This window comes from Tamandua tetradactyla, chromosome 26 (assembly GCF_023851605.1).
Source record: "Tamandua tetradactyla isolate mTamTet1 chromosome 26, mTamTet1.pri, whole genome shotgun sequence".
Lineage (NCBI taxonomy): Eukaryota > Metazoa > Chordata > Mammalia > Pilosa > Myrmecophagidae > Tamandua > Tamandua tetradactyla.
The window spans coordinates 13,042,299-13,063,894 of NC_135352.1; the positions used below are offsets into that span (position 1 = coordinate 13,042,299).

The 21,596-nt window shown below is 37.4% G+C and overlaps 1 protein-coding gene across 2 annotated transcripts in view; it reads left to right on the forward strand.

The window, feature by feature from the left end:
- GTF2E2 (general transcription factor IIE subunit 2) overlaps positions 1-21,596 on the forward strand; it is a 136,616-nt gene that overhangs the window by 59,534 nt on the left and 55,486 nt on the right. For both annotated transcript variants that reach the window (XM_077144501.1, XM_077144504.1), the window contains exons 4-5: positions 16,938-17,045; positions 18,584-18,766. In XM_077144501.1, the coding sequence (XP_077000616.1) occupies positions 16,938-17,045; positions 18,584-18,766 (291 nt within the window). The remainder of the gene's footprint in view (positions 1-16,937; positions 17,046-18,583; positions 18,767-21,596) is intronic.

Genomic DNA, 21,596 nt, shown 5'->3' on the forward strand with positions numbered 1-21,596 from the left:
CCTGGATTCAATTCCTGGTGCCTGCCCATGTGAAAAAAAAAAATTATACAGGGGGTGGGCCATGGTGGCTCAGCAGGTAGAGTTCTTGCCTACCATGCTGAAGACCTGGGTTCAATTCCTGGTGCCTGCCCATGGGGGGGAATAATGGAAGAATGGAAGAAATTTATGCTTGGTTTTAGAACATGCCAGGCATTTATATACTTTATATTTAGAACACATAAATGATTATTTTATAGTATTTTAAAAATCAGTTCAATTTAGCAATAACTGAAATTTTCCTTAACAATATTTTCAACTGCTAAGAATGTGTTAATTTACACAATCAAGTTATATTTTTTTAAAAAACTAGAGTTTTTAATTTGTTTAAATGCTACTTTTTTATTTAAAGATTTTACATGTGTTATTTTTATGAAGACTTCTTAGGTCGTTTTTTATTTCTTTGCTTTTTAAATCCTCTCTGCGTTTTTATTCATCTGTTCCCACTGTTTTATATAAAGCCTCTGTAGGTGTATATTTTAACTAGAATATAAACCTTTAGAAGCCAAGATTTATGTTTTTTTATTCATGACAGACTGGCTTTAATAAAGTTATTATAACTCCAGATTCTTATACATATTGAGGTAATAAATGGCTAAGTAAGAGAAGTCAGATATTTTAAAAATTCAGGTAATTAAAGTTATAAAAAATCCATTTGTATGTTTTTAAACTTAATTGGTTTTTAAAATAAAGTATTTGAAGTATTAGCATATTTTAAATTTTATTACATTTATGTTATTAATATTAAGTACATTGCTCAATTTATGCAATTTGTTAGGCTACTTTAAGAGGAATTTTGAGAATGTATTTATAATATTAGTTTATTTATTAGTAAGTTTATTTAAATTTAGGGAGAGTGTATTTAAGCAAAATAAAATTGCATTTGTTTTATTTAAAATCTATCATTCAATTCCTTTTTATTGTTTTTAAAATTATGAAAAATTTTAAAAGTACATTGACTGTTAGGTTCTGAGAAATATACTGAGTTTATTGAATTTGTCCCCAGTTTAAATACATTTAGGAAAACTTTTTAATTTGTTGTACAGGCAGAAAAATATTAGGCTTTTTGGGTTTGAAAGTTTTAGGTAAGAGACATGGAATTTTGAGAGGTTTTATCCTTTGCCCTCAACTATTTTTAACTATTTTATTCATTTTTAAACATATTTTTGAGAGGGACAAGTAAAGGATTGATTCCATTTCTTCTGTTTGCAAAACAATTTTAACTGCAATATCTTTAACTATGATAGTACTATTTTTATTTTAAATCTTAGTGAGGCCAGATTATGTCAGAGAAATAAAATCTTTTAATAGACTTATAACTAAAATGCTTTTAATTTTCATTACAGCTTAAAGATTCCTTTTTTAAAAGAATTTTTGTAATTAGTAACCAGTTATGAACATTTGACTAATATAAACCTAGGAACATACCAGTTAATAATTAGACTGAACACATTAGCTAGCAAATAGGCATTAAATATTTAGCATTCTGAATATATTAATTAACAATTAAACAGGCATGGAACACTTATGACAGCGGTTTAGAAGTGATTAGAGGGGTAGGAGGCTTAGAAGGTTTGTTATGAAGAAGGCAAAACAATAGAGTAGCACAGAGGAATAAGGTTGTTAAGCTTGCCAGCACAAACTTTTAGACTTTTTTTAACCGAGAGTGCCTTCTGTTGGCCAACATTTTTTGTTGTTTTAAAGAGTATTGGAGAAGGCTTATGGATATTTGTTTGCTCATGGGAGGTTTATGAGTTATTGCTCCCTTGGAAGTTTATGGAGCTACCCAAGACATAGTTTTAAGTGGGACTAACTGCCCACATATATGATCCAGTCACGACAACAAAGCAGGCATTCCTGGGTTGTTGTTGAAACCAGAAGAGTGCATGCAGTCTTTCAGTCAGGGCATTCCCCATTACTTTTGACTGCTGCAATGGGGAAAATCACTCTTAGAGCTGGAGAATTTTGACTAAGCACTTAGATTTTTCAGGCCGATAAAAAATGTTCAGGGAGCTGGCTGGGGTGCTGTGTTAAAGCAGGCCCAAAAGCAGGGCAGCCATCCATGAGACACAAAACTCTCAAGGGAGGATCTGGGCAGAAGGATGTCACTTACCTAGGGCTGAGTTAGTTATAGGCATTTGAGTGCAGTGGATGTGAGCTGGCATCCCGATAAGAGGGTCTGAGCCCAAAACTCAAGCTGTCAATCACATGGAAACCATAGTGACTGTGCCGGTTTGGGGAAACAGAGTGACAGGAAGGTTGTCTATACCCCTTAGCTTAGAAAGCTAAGCCTTTAGTCAGACCTCTGTCCCAGGTCTTGGCACCATTCATATTAGACATGGATTCCTCAAGGGTTCCACATGAGACAGTGAGTTAAAGCTTGATAGGTTTATTGAGAAAGAGGGAAACAGATTAAGGAGCGAGAGCAGGCAGGTGACAGACAGCGAAACCTACTAGCAAAAGGAAAGGAAAAATGACTCTGTCATGGTCAGGTTCATGTGTCAACTTGGCCAAGCAGTGGTACCTATCTGGTTGGGCAAGTGCTGGCCTGTCTGTTGCAATGAGGACATTTCATAGGATTAAATCATTATCATGTCAGCTGCATCCACAGCTGATTCCATTTGTTATCAGCCAAGGGGAGTGTTTTCTGCAATGAGTGATGCTTAATCTAATCACTGGGAGGCTTTTAAGGAAGATTCAGAAGAGACAGGCTCTCTTCCTGCTTTGGCCGGCGAGCTCCTGTAGAGTTCATCCAGACCCTCCATTGAAATAGTCAGCTTCGCAGCCTGTCCTGCGGATTTTGGACTCGGCATTCCTATGGTTACGTGAGACATTTTTATAAATTTTATATTTGCAAGGTTTCCTTATGATTCTGTTTCTCTAGAGAACCCTAACTAATACAACTTGGTACCAGGAGTGGTTCTTAAGAAACAGAATCTTAAAAGTGGGTTTTTATGAATGGTTTTCTACTCAGACTGGACTCAGAGGTACTAAGGACTCTGATTCCCATAATCAGAATGACACTCCCAATCCATGGAATGAGTTGGCCAAAGAGATAGTCAAAATATCACCATTCGATTCTCCTAATGCTTCGCTTGTATGAAGCTAGTGCTGAGGGATAATGTTTTTGAAACCTTTACAGAGTTTTGTGGAAATAAGACACATTAAGGAGTGAAAGGGACGGGCTTAAGGCTCCAAACGAGAAGCTTAAGCGCCGTCTGACAAATGTAGACGTTTCAATGAATGTCTTGAAGGAAAATCTAATTTCCTGTAGCCATAAGCTTGAAATCTCTGAAAATCAGACTCAGAATCTTATTGTTAGAATAGCAACTTTACAACAAAAACAAATTTCAGTGTTGCATGGTGTCTGCCATTAAAGTGAGGGCATTGATTGGAAAGAAGTGGGACCCTGAAAAAGTGGGATGGTGACATGGATTGATAATGGTGTCAGGGGTGAGGTTGAAACCCTAGGTCATGCTGTGTCTTCTCTAGATAACCCTGTAATAGTCTGCCCTGAGGACATAGCCACTCTACCTCCAGCCTGTCTTGAGGAGTTGGCCACCCAACCTCTTCCTGAAGGGATTAGCCCTATAGTGATTAATCCTGTTTCACCAGATGAAACTGCAAATGAATGCCCTGAAGCAGATGGCTTGGAAGATATTTCTAATTATTTTCATGACTCACCCCCACCACCCCTCTTTTCTTCTAGACCTATAACTAGACTAAAGTCCCAGCAGGCCCCTAAAGGTGAGGTACAAAAGTATCACATGTGAGGAGGTACGTTATACTCCAAAAGAAATGTGTGAGTTTTCCAATCTATATAGACAGAAATCAGGGGAATATGTGTGGCAATGGATTTTAAGGGTGTGGGATAATGAAGGGAGGAATATAAGGCTGGATCAGGCTGAATTTATTGATAGGGGCCTACTAAGCAGAGATTCTTTCAATGTTACAGCTCAAGGGCTTAGAAAAGGTATTAACAGTTTGTGTGGATGGTTGGTTGAAATGTGGATCAAAAGGTGGCCGACATTACCTGAGGTTGAAATGCCAGAACTGCCCTAGTATAATGTAGATGAGGGGATCCAAAGGCTTAGAGAGACTGGAATGTTAGAGTGAATTTATCATGCAAAGCCTGCTCTTACACCCCAGGAATGTCTGGAGGATGCACCTTTTACCAGAACAGTAAGAAATAAATATGCGAGGCTAGGGCCATCATTCCTGAAGAGTTCTGTAGTTGCACTTCTCTGTAGGTCAGATATTACGGTAGGAACTACTGTCACTGAGCTGGAATCTTTAAACACAATGGGGATGACCGGATCCTGAGTTGGCAGAAGCCAGGTGGCAGCACTTAATTGCCAAAGACAGGATAGACGTGGTTATTATAACAGACTAACAAACTCACAGCAGGAGTCAAAATTATATGACTTGCAGAGATTTGTAGCATTGACTAGTAAGTCATCAGGTACCTAGACATACAATAGAAGGGCAGTCTACTAAATTCTTGTTGGAGCTGTATAAACAGAAGAGTTCTAGCTCCAGTGAACAGAAGTCTAGCCTGAATTACAAAAACAGAGCCACGGCCCCTTAATCAATTTTCAGACTTGAGACAGAAAGGGGAGGCCAGGTCCCTTTGGGGAGAACCCTGTTACACTGCTGCATATTTATACTGTTAATCTTCCTCCAAGCCTTCCCCAAGGAGACCTAAGGCCTTTTCCCAGGGTAACTGTGCATTGGGGAAAAGGAAATGATCAGATATTTTGGGGAGTATTAGACACTGGTTCAGAAGTGACATTAATTCCAGGGGACCCAAAACGTCATTCTGGTCCACCAGTCAGAGTAGGGGCTTATGGAGACCAGGTGATCAATGGAATTTTAGCTCAGGCCCATCTCATAGTGGGCCCCCAGACCAATTCTGTAGTTATTTCCCCAGTTCCAGAATGTATAATTGGTATAGACATACTGAGCAACTGGCAGAATCCCCACATATGCTTTCTAACTTGTACAGTGAGGGATTATGATGGGAAAGGCCAAGTGGAAGCCACTAGAACTGCCCCTACCTAACAGAATAGTAAATTAGAAGCAGTACTGGATTTCTGAAGGGATTGCAGAGATTACTGCCACTCTTAAGGACTTGAAGGATTCAGGGGTGGTGATTCCCACCACATCCCCGTTCAACTCTCCTATTTGACCTGTGCAGAAAACAAATGGGTGGGTCTTGGAGGATGACAGTGAATTATCGTAAGCTCAACCAGGTGGGAACTCCAACTGCAGCTGCTATTCCAGATGTGTTATTGCTTGAGCAAATCAATACATCCCCTGGTACCTGGTAACAATACATTTATTGAATATTAGCAAAGCATACTGTTGTTGCAGTTTGCTAAAGCTGCTGGAATGCAGCATACCAGAAATGGGTTGGGTTTTTTGTTGTTGTTTGTTTGTTTGTTTTGCAATGGGCAAGCACCGGGAATTGAACCTGGGTCGCCAGCATGGCAGGCAAGAACTCTGCGTATTGAGCCACTGTGGACTGCCCTGGATTGGCTTTTATAATGGGGATTTATGAACTTAAAATTTACAGTTCTAAGACTGTTGAAATGTCCCAATAAAGGCATCGAGAGGATGATATCTTCTCTGAAAACAGGCCACTGGCATCTAGGACACCTATGTCACATGTGAAGGCATGTGGCAAGTCAGTTGGTCCTCCTCTCTTGGGTTTTGTTGCTCCCAGCTTCTGGCTTTGGTAACTTCTTCTCAGTTCCTCTCGGGCTTCTCTGGGCTTTTTCTGTGTGTCCTTTATACTCTTATAAAGGACTCTACAAAGGAATAAAGACCCACCTTGAATGGAATGGGTCACATCTCAATTGAAATAACCTAATCAAAAGGTCCCACCTATAAGAGGTCTACATCCACAGGAATGGGTAAAAAGAACATGGCCTTTTCTGGGGGTACATAACCACCACATACTTTTTAAATGTAAATTTTAGATTAAAATTTAATATAAAGCTTCTAAAGAATAATCTAAATGGATTGGCTTTTATACCTCTAGGGTATATGTACCCCACTTTGTCACCACTGTGTTGTGTTACAGCTATCCTTTCTTTTTCTCTATATTTTAGCCATCTTTCAAAGTTCTGCCCACATCCAGCCTTCTTTTTCATCTCCTCTCATTGTATTTGTCTGTTTGGAAGATACAAACCTTCCAAAGCCTGACCTTTATTTGTATATGTTTTAGCGTTTTTACTCAGTTGGTAGCTTTTGAAAGGCAAGAGAAGTACTTTACATGTCATTGTATGTCTCAGTGTAGTGCTCTTGGCACAAAGCAGTCACTAAACATTTGAATTAATTAGCAGCAGATGCTGAATAGATGGTTTGTATGTGTTATGTTATATGTCACACTTTATGTCTTTATCTGCTTTCCAAACATACCCTTTAGGAAATGATTGTTTTAGTTTTCCAGTGGACTGATTGAAGCTCTGAGTTTAGTAATAACCTGCCCATAGTAATGAAGCTTAGAGCCTGGAATGAATTTTTCTTTCTTTCTTTCATTTTTTTTTTTTGTTTGCATGGGCAGGCACTGGGATTTGAACCTGGGTCTCTGGCATGGCAAGCAAGAATTTTGCCACAGAGCCACTTTTTCTTCTTTTTTAAAAGTTATTTTTGTTTTGAATGAAGTTATATTTTGTCTTACTACACCTCTTGGTAAAAAAAATTGAAATAATATAAAATGTATAAATGAAGAAATCTTTTTCTCACCTCTAAACCTATTCATTTTCTCTTCTGCACTGCTTCATAAGGTAACTATTTTTATTAGTTTATTGTGGCTGTTTCCAGTGGTTCTTTAAGCAGGAAAAAAACACAAAATACAAATATGTATTGTCTCTGCCCTTTCCTACGAAAAAGGTTGCATAATGCATAAGTTTTTTTTTTAACTTTTTTTTATTGTATAGTATAACATATATGCAAGGCAAAGAAATAAAAGAGTAATAGTTTTCTAAGTACTCTTCAACAGGTAGTTACAGGACAGATCCCAGAGATTATCAGAGGCTACTATACCATCCTCTTATATTTTTCCTTCTAGCTGCTCCAGAATATGGGAGCATATTTTAAATATTTTTTTATCATCACAATTGACTTTTTTTTTAATAGCATATATACAAAAGAGTTATAAATTTCAAAACAGCACCACAATTAAGTTGTAGAACATATTTCAGAGTTTGACATGGGTTATAATTCAAAATTTTAGGTTTTTACTTCTATCTGCTCTAAAATAGTGGAGACTGAAAGAGATATAAGTTTAATGATTCAGCATTCATATTCATTTGTTAAATCCTGTCTTCTCTGTATAATTCCACCATCACCTTTGATCTTTCCATACTTCTCTTTGAAGTTGTTTGGGCTATGGCAATTCTAAATTATTCATATTGGAAGGGTCTGTTAGTAATATGGGGTAGGGAGATACAACTATCAGATGTTCTGGAGAGGCTGGGCTAGGTTTCAGGACTTATCTGGGCCAGGGACCCATCTGGAGGTTGTAGGTTTCTGGAAAGTTACTCATGGATCCCTTGTGGAATCATATATTGCCCTAGGTATTCTTTATATTGGCTGGAATGGTCCTGGTTGGCGGTTGGCAGGTTATGATAGGCAGCAAGGTCTACCTGAAGCTTGGTAAAAGGAACCTCCAGAGTAGCCTCTCGGCTCTATTTGAGTTCTCTCTGCCATTGATACTTTATTAGTTACATTTATTTTCCCCCCTTTGGTCCGGACAGAATTGTTGATCCCACGGTCCCAGGTCTGGATTCATCCCTGGTACTCCTCTCCCATGTTGCCAGGGAGACTTTCACCCCTGGATATCATGTACCACATAGGGAGAAGGCAAAGATTTCAGGAAAGCAAAGATTGCAGAGTTGGGCTGAGAGCGAGTGAGGCCACATCTGAGCAACAAAAGAGGTCCTCCAGGAGTAAGTATTAGGCATGCTTATAGGTAGTCTAAGCTTCTGTGTTGCATACATAGGCTTCACAAGAGTAAGCCTCATGATCGAGGCCATGTCCTATTGATTTGGGTGTCCCTGAAGTTTGACACAGTATCGGGATTCCCTAAAGGTAAAGTTTAATAGTTCCATATTCTTTCTCCCATTTCTCAGGATACTTTGCCAATATTTCTTGATTATCTGCTTAATGTACTCTAGGATGTATCCAGGCATTGCAATAATCTATACAGGATTAAAGGACCTGTTTCTTATTCTGTGCTCCCTGTGTTTTAGTTGTTCAAATGAGCTATACAGATAGGTTGAATTACATTATACAGTACATAAAATTTCAATTCAAGACCAAATAAACCTTTCTTCCACTGGTCTCAAAATGTCTGTAGTTCTAAAATATAGTCATTGTCTTCCTTACCCCTATATTCTTAATTACTTTAACCCCAACCTGTTTGACTTCGTTATCTGTAAATATCAGGTTATATATATAAAACAGCCTCTCAAAATCCAGAAATAATAATCACCACTGCACATTTAATGTGTCTGCTCTAAAAGCTTACAATCTTTGCCTCTTTTTTCTTATAAGCATTTTCTAAAGGTCACCATATTTTTCTTGTTGTTTTGTTTCTGGCTTATTTTGTCTCACCAGATGTCCCACATATTCATTCACATCGTTGCATGCCTCATGACTTTGTTCCTTTTTGTCACAGCACTACTTTCATTCATAAGTATACACCATCATTCACTAATCTACTTCTCCTTCAGTGCATCCTTTAGCCATCTGCAGTCATCATGCATCATGTAGAGGTCCCAAAGTCCACAGTCCATCAACATTCTCAATTTTAGGTAAGTTCATTGTTCCCAAGAGAAAGAAAACCAATAAACACACCCTCGCCAAATAGGAAATCTAAATCTCCTCTTAACTCTTGTCCCTCTCCCATTATTTACCTCTGTTGTTGCTGTGGTAGTGCTGATTGTTTCCTTTTGAACAGAGCTCATAGTGTGCAACAGCAGTTTTCCCCCTGTACTCTGGACTTAAACACTCTTTGCACAAGAATTGTATGTTTGATGTAATTCTTGGGAGAACGAATTCATATTTCTAGTGTTAATCAGTGGGACACATAGGTCTATACCACCCCTTTCAATCATGTTCATCTTTAATATAGTAATATTACTTATAGACCCACTAGAGAACTACCTTCACTCTATCTGTTCCCTTACAATTGGAGTTCAACCTCATAGCTAACGGTTCACCTATCTCTAGCTTCTATGTATCTCTTTGTCCCCTATATTCTGTATTATAAGCCTCTGATTATAATTTTACACTGGTCATAAACCTGAAATCATACAGTATCTATCCTTTTGTGTCTGTCTAATTTCACTCAGCATTATGTCCTCAAGCTTCATCCATCTTGTCATGTACTTCAGGACATCATTTTGTCTTATTGCTGCATGTTATTCCATCGTATGCATATACCACATTTTGTTGATCCACTCGTCTGTTGATGGTCATTTGTTTTGATTTCATCTTTTGGCGATTGTGAGTAATGCTGCAATGAATGTTGATGCGCAAATGTCTGTTTGTGTTATTGCTTTCATCTCTTCTGGGTATAAGTGTTGCTATTGCTGGGTCATAGGGCAACTCGATATTTAGTTTCCTCAGGAAACACCACACAGCTTCCATAGTGGCTGCACCATTATACATTCCCACCAGGACTGTACGAGTGTCCCAGTTTCTCCACATCCTCTCCAAATTTATAGTTTCCAGTTTGTTGAATACCAGACATTCTTATAGGTGTGAAGTGATATCTCATGTAGTCTTGATTTGCATTTCCCTTATAGCCAATGAAAATGACCATCTCTTCACGTGCTTTTGAGCCATCTGTGTTTGCTCTTCCGAAAAATGCCTATTCATATTATTACCCCATTTTATAATTGGGTTGTTTGTTCTTTTGTTGTTGAGGTGTATGATTTCTCTGTATATACAGAAAATCAAACCTTTGTCTGATTTGTGATTTTAAAATATTTTCTCTCATTGAGTTGGCTGCCTCTTCACCTTTTTGACAGTCTTTTGAGGTACAGAACCATTTGATTTTGAGGAGTTCCCATTTATTTTTTATTTTGTTGCTTGTGCTTTGGGTGTAAAGTTTAGGAAACTACCTCGTATTACTAGGTCTTTAAGATGTTTTCCTACATTTTCTTCTAGAAGCTTTATGGTTGCTAGTTCTTATATTTAGGTGTTTGATCCACTTTGAGTTAATTTTTGTGTAGGGTGTAAGATAGGGGTCCTCTTTCATCCTCTTGGCTGTTAATATCCAGTTCTTCCACCCCCAATTATTAAAAAGACTGTTTTGTCCCAATTCAGAGGATTTGGGGGCCTTGTCAAAAATCATTTGAGCAGAGATTTATTTGGTGGTTTATTTCTGCACTCTCAATTCGATTTTATTGGCCACTGCTTCTGTCTTTGTGCCAGTACCATGCTGTTTTGACCACTGTGGCTTTATAATAGGTTTTGAAAAGCAGGGAGTGTTAATCCTCCCACGTCGTACTTCTTTTTTAGGATGCTTTTAGCTATTTGGGGTCTCTTTCCCTTCCAGATGAATTTGGTAATTAGCTTTTCCAAATCTTCAAAGTAGGTTGTTGGAATTTTGATTGGTACTGTGTTGATCTTTATCAATTTGTGGAGAATTGACATCTTATCTATATTTAGCCTTCCTATCCATGAGCAGGGAATGTCTTTCCACCTATTTATATCTCCTTTGATTTCTTTTGGTAATGTTATATAGTTTTCTGTGTACAAGTCCTTTACATCCCTAGTTAAATTCATCCCTAAGTACTTGATTCTTCTAGTTGCTATTTTGAAAGGAATTTTTCCCTTTACTGACTCCTCAGTTTGGTCTTTGCTTGTGTAAAGAAATGTTACTGATTTTTGTGCATTAATTTTATATCCTGCCACCTTGCTGAATTTGTTTATTAGTCAAGTATCTTTGCTGTAGGTTTCTCAGAATCTTCCAAGTATAGTCTCATATCATCTGCAAATAATGAGAGTTTTACTTCTTCCTTTCCAATTTGAATGCCTTTTATTTCTTTGTCCTGCCTCATTGCTCTAGCTCGAACTTCTAGCACAATGTTGAATAATAGTAATGACAGTCGGCATCCTTGTCTTGTTCCTTATCTTAGGGAGAAAGCTTTCAGTCTCTCTCCATTGAGTACGATGCTGGCTATCAGTTTTTCATATATTTCCTTTATCCTATTAAGGTAGTTACCTTTGATTCCTGTCATTCGGAATGTTTTTATCAGAAAAGGATGCTGAATTTTGTCGAATGCTTTTTCAGCTTCAGTTGAGATGATCATGTGATTTTTCCCTTTCCATTTGTTAATGTGCTGTACTACATTAATTGAATTTCTGGTGTTGAACCATCCTTGCATTCCTGGTACAAACCTCACTTGGTTGTGGTGTGTAATTCTTTTAATGCGCTGTTGAATTCAATTTGCTAATATTTTATTGAGAATTTTTGCATCTATGTTCATTAGAGAGATTGGCCTGTGGTTTTCCTTTCTTATAGCATCTTTACCCAGTTTTGGTTTTAAGATAATATTAGCTTCTGTTCTAGTTTGCTAGCTGCCGGAATGCAATACACCAGAGACGGATTGGCTTTTAATAAAAGGGGATTTATTTTGTTGGTTCTTCAGAGGAAAGGCAGCTAACTTTCCACTGAGGCTCTTTTCTTACGTGGAAGGCATAGGATGGTCTCTGCTGGTCTTCTCTCCAGGCCCCTGGGTTCCAACAACTTTCCCCGGGGTGACTTCTCCAAAGGCCTGGGCTGAGCTGCAAGTGCTGTGATGAGGAATGCTGAGCTGCTAGGCTGTGCTACTTTGCGATCTCTCATTTAAGCACCAGCCAATTAAGTCAAACATCACTCATTGCAGCAGACACGCCTCCTAGCTGACTGCAGATGTAATTGGCAACAGATGAGGTTCACGTACCATTGGCTTATGTCCGCAGCAACAAGACTAGGCATGCTCACCTGGCCAAGTTGACAACTGAATCTAACTAACACAGCTTCATAAAATGAGTTAGGTAGAGTTCCTTTTTCCTCAATTTTTTGAAAAAGTTTGAGCAGGATTGGTATCAGTACTTTTTGGAATGTTTGACAAAATTCCCCTGTGAAGCCATTTAGCCCTGGGCTTTTCTTTGTAGGAAGATTTTTGATGACTGATTGATTCTCTTTCTTGTGATTGGTTTGTTTAGATCTGCTCTTTCTTCCTGAATCAATGTAGCTTGTTTGTGTGTCTCCAGGAATTTGTCCATTTCATCTAAGTTGTCTAGTTTGTTGGCATATAGTTGTTCATAGATCCTCTCATGATTTCTTCAGGATTGGTGGTGAAACACCTCTTCTCATTTCTGATATTCTTTATTTCTTTTTTTCTTTATCCCTTTTTTTCTTTATCAGCCTTGCCAGTGGCCCATCAGTTTTATTGATTTTCTCAAAGAACCAACTTTCAGTTTTATTGATTCTTTCTATTGTTCTTTTGTTCTCCCATTCATTTATTTCTGGCTTAATCTTTGTTATTTCTCTTCTTTTTGCTTTGGGGTTAGTTTGCTATTCTTTCTTATGTTCCTCCATCCAGATGTGCTGTTAAGTCCTCCATTTTCACTCCTTCTTCTTCTTTTTTTTTGGCATGGGCAGGCACCAGGAACTTGTTTGTTTGGTTTTTTAATACATATATTTTTAAATTAATTTTTCAATTTTTTAAAACTATAACAACAAACAAACACAAAAATTTTTAACATATGATAATTCCATTCTACATATATAATCAGTAATTCACAGTATCATCACATAGTTGTATATGCATCATCATGGTCATTTCTTAGCATGTTTGTGTCACTATAAAAACACCACATAGGTTATGTTAGGAACTATACTAGTCAAAATATAAATTTTGTACCAAATAAACATTTTTGCTTTAGTCTCACACATAAGTTAAAATTTTAAAGTATTAATTACCATCCATTTTCAACACCCTGCAGTATTGACATTCCTTTGGAACTTGTTTTTTAACACAGGCATCTAGGGCAATTCAGTGTAGCCTTTGCTGCCTTCCACAAGTTCGGGCAGGTTTTATTCTCATTTTCATTCATCTCCAGGTAGCTACTGATTTCTATTGCAATTTTTCCTTTGACCCACTGGTTGTCTAAGAGTGTGTAATTTAATCTCATACATTTTTGAATGTTCTCGTTTTTTGGTGGTTATTGAGATCCAGCTTCATCCCATTGTGATCAGAGAAAGTGCTTTGAATAATTTCAGAGTTTTTCAATTTATAAAGACCTGTTTTATGCCCCAGCATATGATCTATCCTCGAGAATGTTCCATGAGCACTAGAGAAGAACGTATAACCTTGTGTTTTGGGGTGCACTGACCTATATATGTCTGTTAGGTCCAATTCATTTATCAAGTCATTTAACTTATCTATTTTCTTGTTGCTCTTCTGGCTGGTTGTTCTGTCTATAGAGGAGAGTGATGTATTGAAGTCTCCTACTATTATCCTTGAAACATCTATCGCTCCCTTCAGTTTTGCCAATGTCTGTCTCATATACTTTGGAGCACCTTGATTGGGAGCATAAACATTTATGATTGTCATATCTTCTGATGAATTGACCCTTTAATTAGTTTATAGTGTCCTTCTTTGCCTCTTACGATGTCTTTACATTTAATGTCTATTTTGTCCAGTATTAGTATAGCTACTCCTGCTTTCTTTTGATTACAACTTGCATGGAAAATCTTTTTCCATCCTTTCATTTTCAATCTATTTGTATCCTTGTGTCTAAGACGAGTCTCTTATATACAGCACATAGCTGGATTATGTTTCTTAATCTGTTCTGCCAATCTGCCAATGGTATCCCAACCAAAAGAGCTGGGATACCTATACTAATATCGGATTTTAATTGGCGAATTTAGTTCATTGACATTCAAAGTTATTGAAAAGGCGTTTCTTGATTCCACCATCTTATCTTATTTATTTATTTGTCAGATCTATATATTCTTTTCCCTCTTTCTCTTTGTATTCTTTAAATTACCCTTAGTGGTACTCTTCAGTTCTGTGTCCTCCTCTGGACCTCCCCCTCCTGTCTTTTTTTTTTTCAGCTGGCAGAACTTCTTTTAGTATTTCTCATAGGGCTGGTCTCTTGTTGACAAATTCTTTCTTGACTTCTTCGTGAAAGCTTTACTCTCTCCCTTGGTTTTGAAGGACAGTATGGCTGAGTACAGAATTCTAGGCTGAAAGTCTTTCTCTTTCAGGATCTTGACTATATCATACCACTACCTTCTTGCCTCCAGGGTGCAGTTAAGTAGTCTAAACTCATTCTATTTGGTTTCCCTTGTATATAGTAGATTGTTTTTTCCTTGCCGCTTTCAGGATTTTCTGCTTCTCTTCAACATTTGACATACTGATTTGTGTGTGTCTTGGGGAAGACCTATTTGTATTTATTCTCTTTGGAGTTTGGGCTTCTTTGACTTGAATACTTATGTCCTATATGAGGGTTGGGAAGTTTTCCCCCATTATATCCTCAACTACCCTTCCTAGCCCTTTACTCCTCTCTTCTACTGGGACAGCAGTGATTCGTATATCTGCATGCTCTGTTTTGTCTGTCTTTTCCCTGAGAGCCAATTCAATTTTTCCATCTTTTTGATATTTGCTGTTTGAGTCTTCAAAGTCAGTTATCCTGCCCTCTATATCACTTATTCTTTCTTCTGTCTCTTCAAATCTGGTGTTGTATACCCCTAGTATGCTTTTTATTTTGTCAACAGAGCCTTTAATCTCTATCTGCTAGTTTCCTACGTATTCTTTCAAATTCCTCTTTATGTCCTTCTGGTGTGTTCTTGATCTCCTTTATGTCATTTGCTATGCCACTTTTTTTTTATTAAGTAGAGTTGTATGAACATCTTTGATTGGTTTTTCCGATGCCTGTCTCTCCTCTGGTGTTTTAATTTGATCATTAGGCAGGGGTATGTCTGTCTGAATTGTGATATGCTTAGTAATCTTATTATGCTGTCTTTGTGGCATGTAAATATCTTGATTGATTTACTTTGGTACTTGCTTTCTTTTGGTAGTCTAAGGCCTTGTATTTGTAGGATGGATGTACAGCAGGAAACAGGGTACGTAGTGGGGCACTCAGTATGGTGTTTTGTTTCAGGCAGGTAAAGGCACAGATTGGGGATGTTACACTGATGCTTGTGAATGTGGGTGCTGAGCGGTCAGGAAGGATGTAACTGTGCTGGTGCACTCATCTGGGGGTCATAATCCTGGTGTGCTCTGGTTTAAGGGCCCTGTGTGCGCATGCATAGAGCTGTGGCAGCAGGTCCGTCTTAAGCTTTCATAGATCAGGGGCAGATGTGTCCCGGCTGTGCAGGTCAGCACTTTCTCAGAGCTGGGAAGTGTGGGTGAGGCCTGTGCACATGTGCAGTTCTAGGACTGCTGTAAACTGACATTCCCAGAGCTGAATGATGTGATTGAGGCCGATGCGCATGTGTGGTTCCAGGACTGCTGTAAGTTGAAGTTCCCAGAGCTAAATGACATGATTGGTGGCCTGTGGATATGCTTGGGTCGAGGAGAGCGGTAAACTGATGCGGAAAGTTCAGGGGGTGCAGGGTGAGGCTATGCGACACTATGGTCAGGGGTAGCCACTGTATAGAGGTTAGTGCCCACAGCCTTTATGTGCTGGCAACACCCTGCAGGGAAGAGGGAGGGGAAGGTAGTGCTTGGAAGGGGTGTAGGAGAGGTGGGTTGGCTGCAGTTGGGGTGGGGGTGTGGGGCAGGTACATGCACTGGGGACTGGTGGGGTGGGGGTGCCTGGAGCGCAGGGTATGGAAGCGGGTGATGGGGTTTGGGTCTGTGGGGTGTGGGGTGAGTCGCCAGTCATGGGGCTGTGCTGGGGAGGGCAGCCCACCCAAGGAACGCAGCCTGGCTTACTTCCTAGTTCCTGGCTCCTGTCTGTGCACTCCTGAGGACTCTGCACCTCCATACTAGACTCCAGCTTTCTGCCTCTCAGTTTCTTGGCCTCTGCAACTAGGGCTGCCTTATGTGGTGGAGAAGGCTGTCCCAGGTCAGCCGCACTCCGAAATTGCTGCCTCAGTTGCCCTCCTGTCCCTTCTCTAACTTTTCCGTGAAGCAGGGCTGATCTCGAGCTACTCTATTCAGCCATCTTTCCTGAAGGGGTGCATATTTATATACCCTTAATAATTCATCCCTAGCTCTTTCCAAATTAGCACATGGAGAACATCCTCATCTTTTTTAACATCTGTATAGTAGCATTGAGATTGCAATTTATTAAATCAGTCCTTTGTTGATGGCCACTTTGGTTGTTTCTGATATTTGCTATTACAAGCAATGCTGCAGTGATTTTATAAATAAATCAGTTTTGTATATTGTGCTGGTATTTCTGTAGGACAAATTCCTTGAAATGGGATTGCTGGGTTAAGGGTAAATGCATTTATATTGCCAAATTGCTCTCCCTAAGTGTTGTACCACTTGCACTCTTACTCAGCATGTGTGAGGGGGGCCTGTTTCCTTACAGTGTCACCAACAGAATTGCCTGGGCTTTTGCCAGATTAATGGGTAACTACTAACTTGGTGGATGTTGAGTATTTTTTCATGAATGTTAGTTTATTTGCATTTCTTTTTCTATGATCAGTTTGCCCCTACCATTTAGCATTTTCTTGTTAGGTTGTTGGAGCTCTTAAAATATTATAAAGATAGTTTTTTGTTATAAGAATTGCACAAATTTTTTTCCAGTGTTTCACTTGATTTTATAGAGCTAGGGCATTTTCTGCATTCTTGAAAATATTTATTTATGTGTAATTTTTATTTTATGCATCTAGTTTTTAAAAACTCTTTTCTAATAACTGTTTCTTCCCTCAACAGACACGGCATCAGCGAGGAGATACACATCCTCTGACTTTAGAAGAAATTTTAGATGAAACGCAGCATTTAGATATTGGGCTCAAGCAGAAACAGTGGCTAATGACTGAGGTGAGAATAGGCTTAAAATGTTGTTAAAAATACTACTTAATTATCATGATCTCTTTTCTATAACCAGAGGATTTTTATGATGTGGAAATCGATAAAGGTTTTTATTCTTTCCTAGAAGAAGTAGTGTAGCAATTTTATTTTTTAAACATTCACATTTACAAAGTTGTTTGATGTGTTGGTTTTCACATAAATTTATCTATTTAAAAATTTAAAGACTTGAAGATAAAAGTTGTAAAGAAGTCATTGTATCAATTCCATTTAAGTTCTTCCAGAATAATTGATGCTTATTTTGAACTGCTAAATTTTTAATTTATATGTTTGTAAATGCTATTGTTTTTATATATGTTTTCAGACATTTAAAGCATGAGATGTTATAGGGATAGCCAGATTTTTGCTGTGCTCATTACTATTGTGGTTTGATGATATGTTACTGCTTATAGCATTTTATTTGGAAAAATAATCTTGAACATTATGTATGTTCACAGAACAGTTTGAGGAAAACAAACTGCAGCACAGTCAGTGACCATACTAATTTGGGAATTAATAGCATTTAAAAATTTGAGATATTTGCCTCTTTTGAAAGACTATTTTCTAGAACTACTGCTAGTTTTTAAACACCAAATGAAAGTTGCTAAAACATTATTTAGTTAATTAACTTTACCAAGCAAAATACTATACTTGTTTTTTATGATAAAAATGTACCAGTTAATTGGTATCATTGTAGTTCATCATATTAGTGATATACAAATAATGGTAGTCCACATTTAAATTTTGCCGGTTTACCTAATCTTGGAATTTCATAGATTGCCAATATTAGTGAAAGATTATTTTTATTACTATTGTATTCTCTCTCCTTTCTTCTTTCTGTTCCCTTCAGAGTCAGGTTGGCAGCTGCATAAGAAAATAAATAAGGTTGCTCTTTCTTTGAGAGCTTTCCTTCTAGTTTTAGCTGTACAACATAACTCCTTAGGGCATTATTATATTCAGTAATTCCTGCATTCCTACTCAGTTTCATTCTCAAACTGATATTATAAGTAAAACTCTTATAAGCGTGAGTCTGGTCCTTTTGAAGTTCTGTACACAGCTGCTAGTACCAGTTGATAACCAGGGGGGGAAAACTAACTATTGACTTGTTCTTTCCAGGATAATATTTCCCATATTATAGTGCTAATATGTGGTAAACTGTACTTTGATAGGGTGAGCAGTACCCAATTTACTTTGTCTATTAATGTTAATAGGTGTTTTATTTATATGTGTCCCTTTTGCCTTCTAAAGGAATATGGGTGCAGCTTTCCTCAAAGCAGTTGCCATAAATGGTTTTTTGTTGTTGTTTGTTTTTTTAAGTAAAACACAAGCACTGTGCCAAGCTCCACATACTGTTCTGATATCCTGGCTATTCGATATTTTAAATCTCCTAGTGGGTATCCACAAGATACTTTTAATCAGTCATTGTATTAGATAGTGTTATATATTTAAATAATTCATTAGGTAGAATTTTAAGAATGTGTTAATATATCCAAATTGTGTCACTGTTGCAGGCACTGGTCAACAATCCCAAAATTGAAGTAGTAGATGGGAAGTACGCTTTCAAGCCGAAGTACAATTTGAAAGATAAGAAGGCCCTCCTTAGGCTCTTAGATAAGCATGACCAGCGAGGCTTAGGAGGGATTCTTTTAGAAGACATAGAAGAAGGTCTGCCCAACTCCCAGAAAGCTGTCAAGGTAACCTCTCTTTCTGTCTTAATTATGGGCTTTGGTGATAATTAGTATACTTTTACAATGTTTTTAAAAGTTCTTCATTCTTCTGAGGGATTGTAATACCAATGGTATCCCATCATTTGTTTAATTTACGTGAATTAAATTATATAGACTTTGCAACAGTATAAAATAGAACTTCCTTTACTTCCAGGGAAAGGAAAGTCATAGCTAAAATGCAATTTAAGGGTGATTTAAGGATATTTTAGGTTATTTTCAAGGGTAATTGTTACTAAAATTGATTTTTGCCTTTCATAATATAGAACCTTTCCACAGTACTTTTTTTTTTTAATTCAAATAATAATTTGAGCTTTTTTCTTCTGCTAGTCTCTATTAAATGGACTGGACTATTAAATGAAAGTTGAGGGGGGTGACAGGAAATTGAGTGTTTCTGGGTCTTAGGTTCTCGTCAGCACTCACAATCTTTAGTGTCCTTTTTCTATTTACTGACCATCAGGAGGAAATAATGAAGATCATAGGAAGATTAAGGGGGGTAGAGGCACCTAAGGTTTTTGTTAGGATGTAAACTCCATATGCTTTTAGAAAAGACGGTAGTGTGAAGGTTAAAAATTCAGTGTGGAAATAAGACATGTAAGGATGAAATAGCAAAGAGACTGCCAAAAGGTGTTAAGTACCAAAAGGTGGTAAAAGAAGTAAATATTTTTGGCTGTTTGAAAGAAGCTAAATTTAACTCTAATTTTTTAGAAATTAAACTAAAATTTAAAATGTTTTAAGTTCTATATCTCATTCTGAGAGAAGCAAATATGTAAATAAAATTTTATCTGCTAAGAATTAAAAAAAATAATAAGTAGCTTTTTGTACAAAGGATACTAGTAGCTTAGTGGATGTTCAGCTTTGATTGATACTCTCTTTAAATTTACCATTGCCTTTAAATTTCCTTGTAAAGACATAGGGAAAGTATTCTATTGTGATGGTGGTCGGATTTTTCACACTGAAATGAAATAAATGGCTTAAGTATTTTGCTTTTTGATAATCCACATTAGTGTTGGTACACACTGGAAGAACCTATAGAAACCTGTAATTGTTACACCATTATGTAATTTCACTTGGGCAGAGGCTGGATTGTAACCAGTTTATTCGAATATATATTTAAAGTACTGGATAGTGCAGAAATGCTGACTTATTTGTTAATTGAGAGATGGCATATATTAGAGAAGGTGGTTCCCTTCTTTTGTTGACGTTTTCAGACTAGATTGATGATATCCTTGTAGGACAGCAGTATCTAAGGCAGACTTCAGTTTTGCCAATAGTGGGTTCTGGACGTTATCTCAAACCCGCAAATGAAGGGAAGGTGAAGGAAGAGGGCTTTTCTTATGGGATGGATGATATGTATAAAGACTCCAGTGTAGGAAAGTTGAAGATATATTCAGTGGATTGGGAATAAATCTGTTTTCTAGTGAGGTGGATTCAGACAGCAGTGTTAGTGACAAGGCTAGAAAGGCAAGTTATGTACAGACTTAATTTGTATTGTATCTTATAGGCCATGGAAGCCAATACAAGTTTTTGAGTAGGGAAATAATGTGATAAAATGTTTAAGGAAAAGGACCTGATAGCAAATAGGAATAGAGTAGATTTGATGGGTAAGAGAATGGAGGTAGTGGATAGAAAATATTTTCATCGGTTATACATTAGGTCATAGGAAATGTAGGTAGCGGTTAGATTGAAGATGTGGTAGAACTATTTGGGTATGAGATTTTAAGGAATAAGATAGAGAAAATTCAGGTTGGGAGGCTGGATAACTAGAAGCATGCTTATAATGAACAAGTAAGGTGCTCCTGTCCTCTGTCTACCCCACTCCAAGCCACTTTTATCTCTAGCCTGAAATATTACCAGAGCCTCTATATTTATTTTTTTCCACTGCTCCATCCTTTAAAACTTTTCTCAATAAAGCAGCTGGGGTGATCTTTTAAAAATATGTAGCAGATGTGTCACTCTCTTTTGTAAAACCTTTCAGTAGTTTTCTTTGGGACTCAGGATAAAATCCTAACTCCTATCCCTAGACTAGAAAACTCTGCATGATTTTGCCTTGTTGTTTCATTCCATGCTTTCTCACTCATCTTGTCATTTCTTCTAGTAAACCTACTGTTTGCTTTCTCAAGGCTATTATCATGCTGTTCCCAGAGCCACCTCCTTTTGGTCTTCTCCTAAATTAAATAATTCAACAAATATTTTAATACTTACTATGCCAGACATTGTTCCAAATACAGTGAGGTAGTTTAAATATCACCTAAGAGAATCCTTGCCTAAACTGTTTTTGTTTTTACTTGATTATTGCTTGTTTCTTTCCCATTAAAGACCATGTCTGTTTATTCATCAGTGTATACTTAACACTTTGCCTGGCTTATAGTAAGTGCTCAATAAATATTTGTTGAATAAGTGAAGAATTGAATTAAGGGTCTGTGCAGATTTAGAGAGAAAGAAGTCGTATTGTGGTTTTAAATATGTTGATTTTTAATAAGGCAAGAAGAATATCAAAGTGGAAGTACTTGTCAGGCAATTTGAGAAGATGAACAGGAGAGAGAGATTCACATCAGACATATTTTAATGTCAACTTACAGAGGTGGCATTTGAAACTGTATCAATTGCTTCAAAAGAGTGGAGAGAGAAGAGTACTGGACCAAGGATTGAACCTTAAAATCTTGTAGGTAGGAGTTAATACGTTTTAAGGAACTAGAGACTATTTTTAAATTAGAAGGAAATCTTATTAGATCATGTACTGTAATCTATTGCTACCCAAAGTGTAGTTTTTGTTATAGGTCCATGATAACAAGAGGAT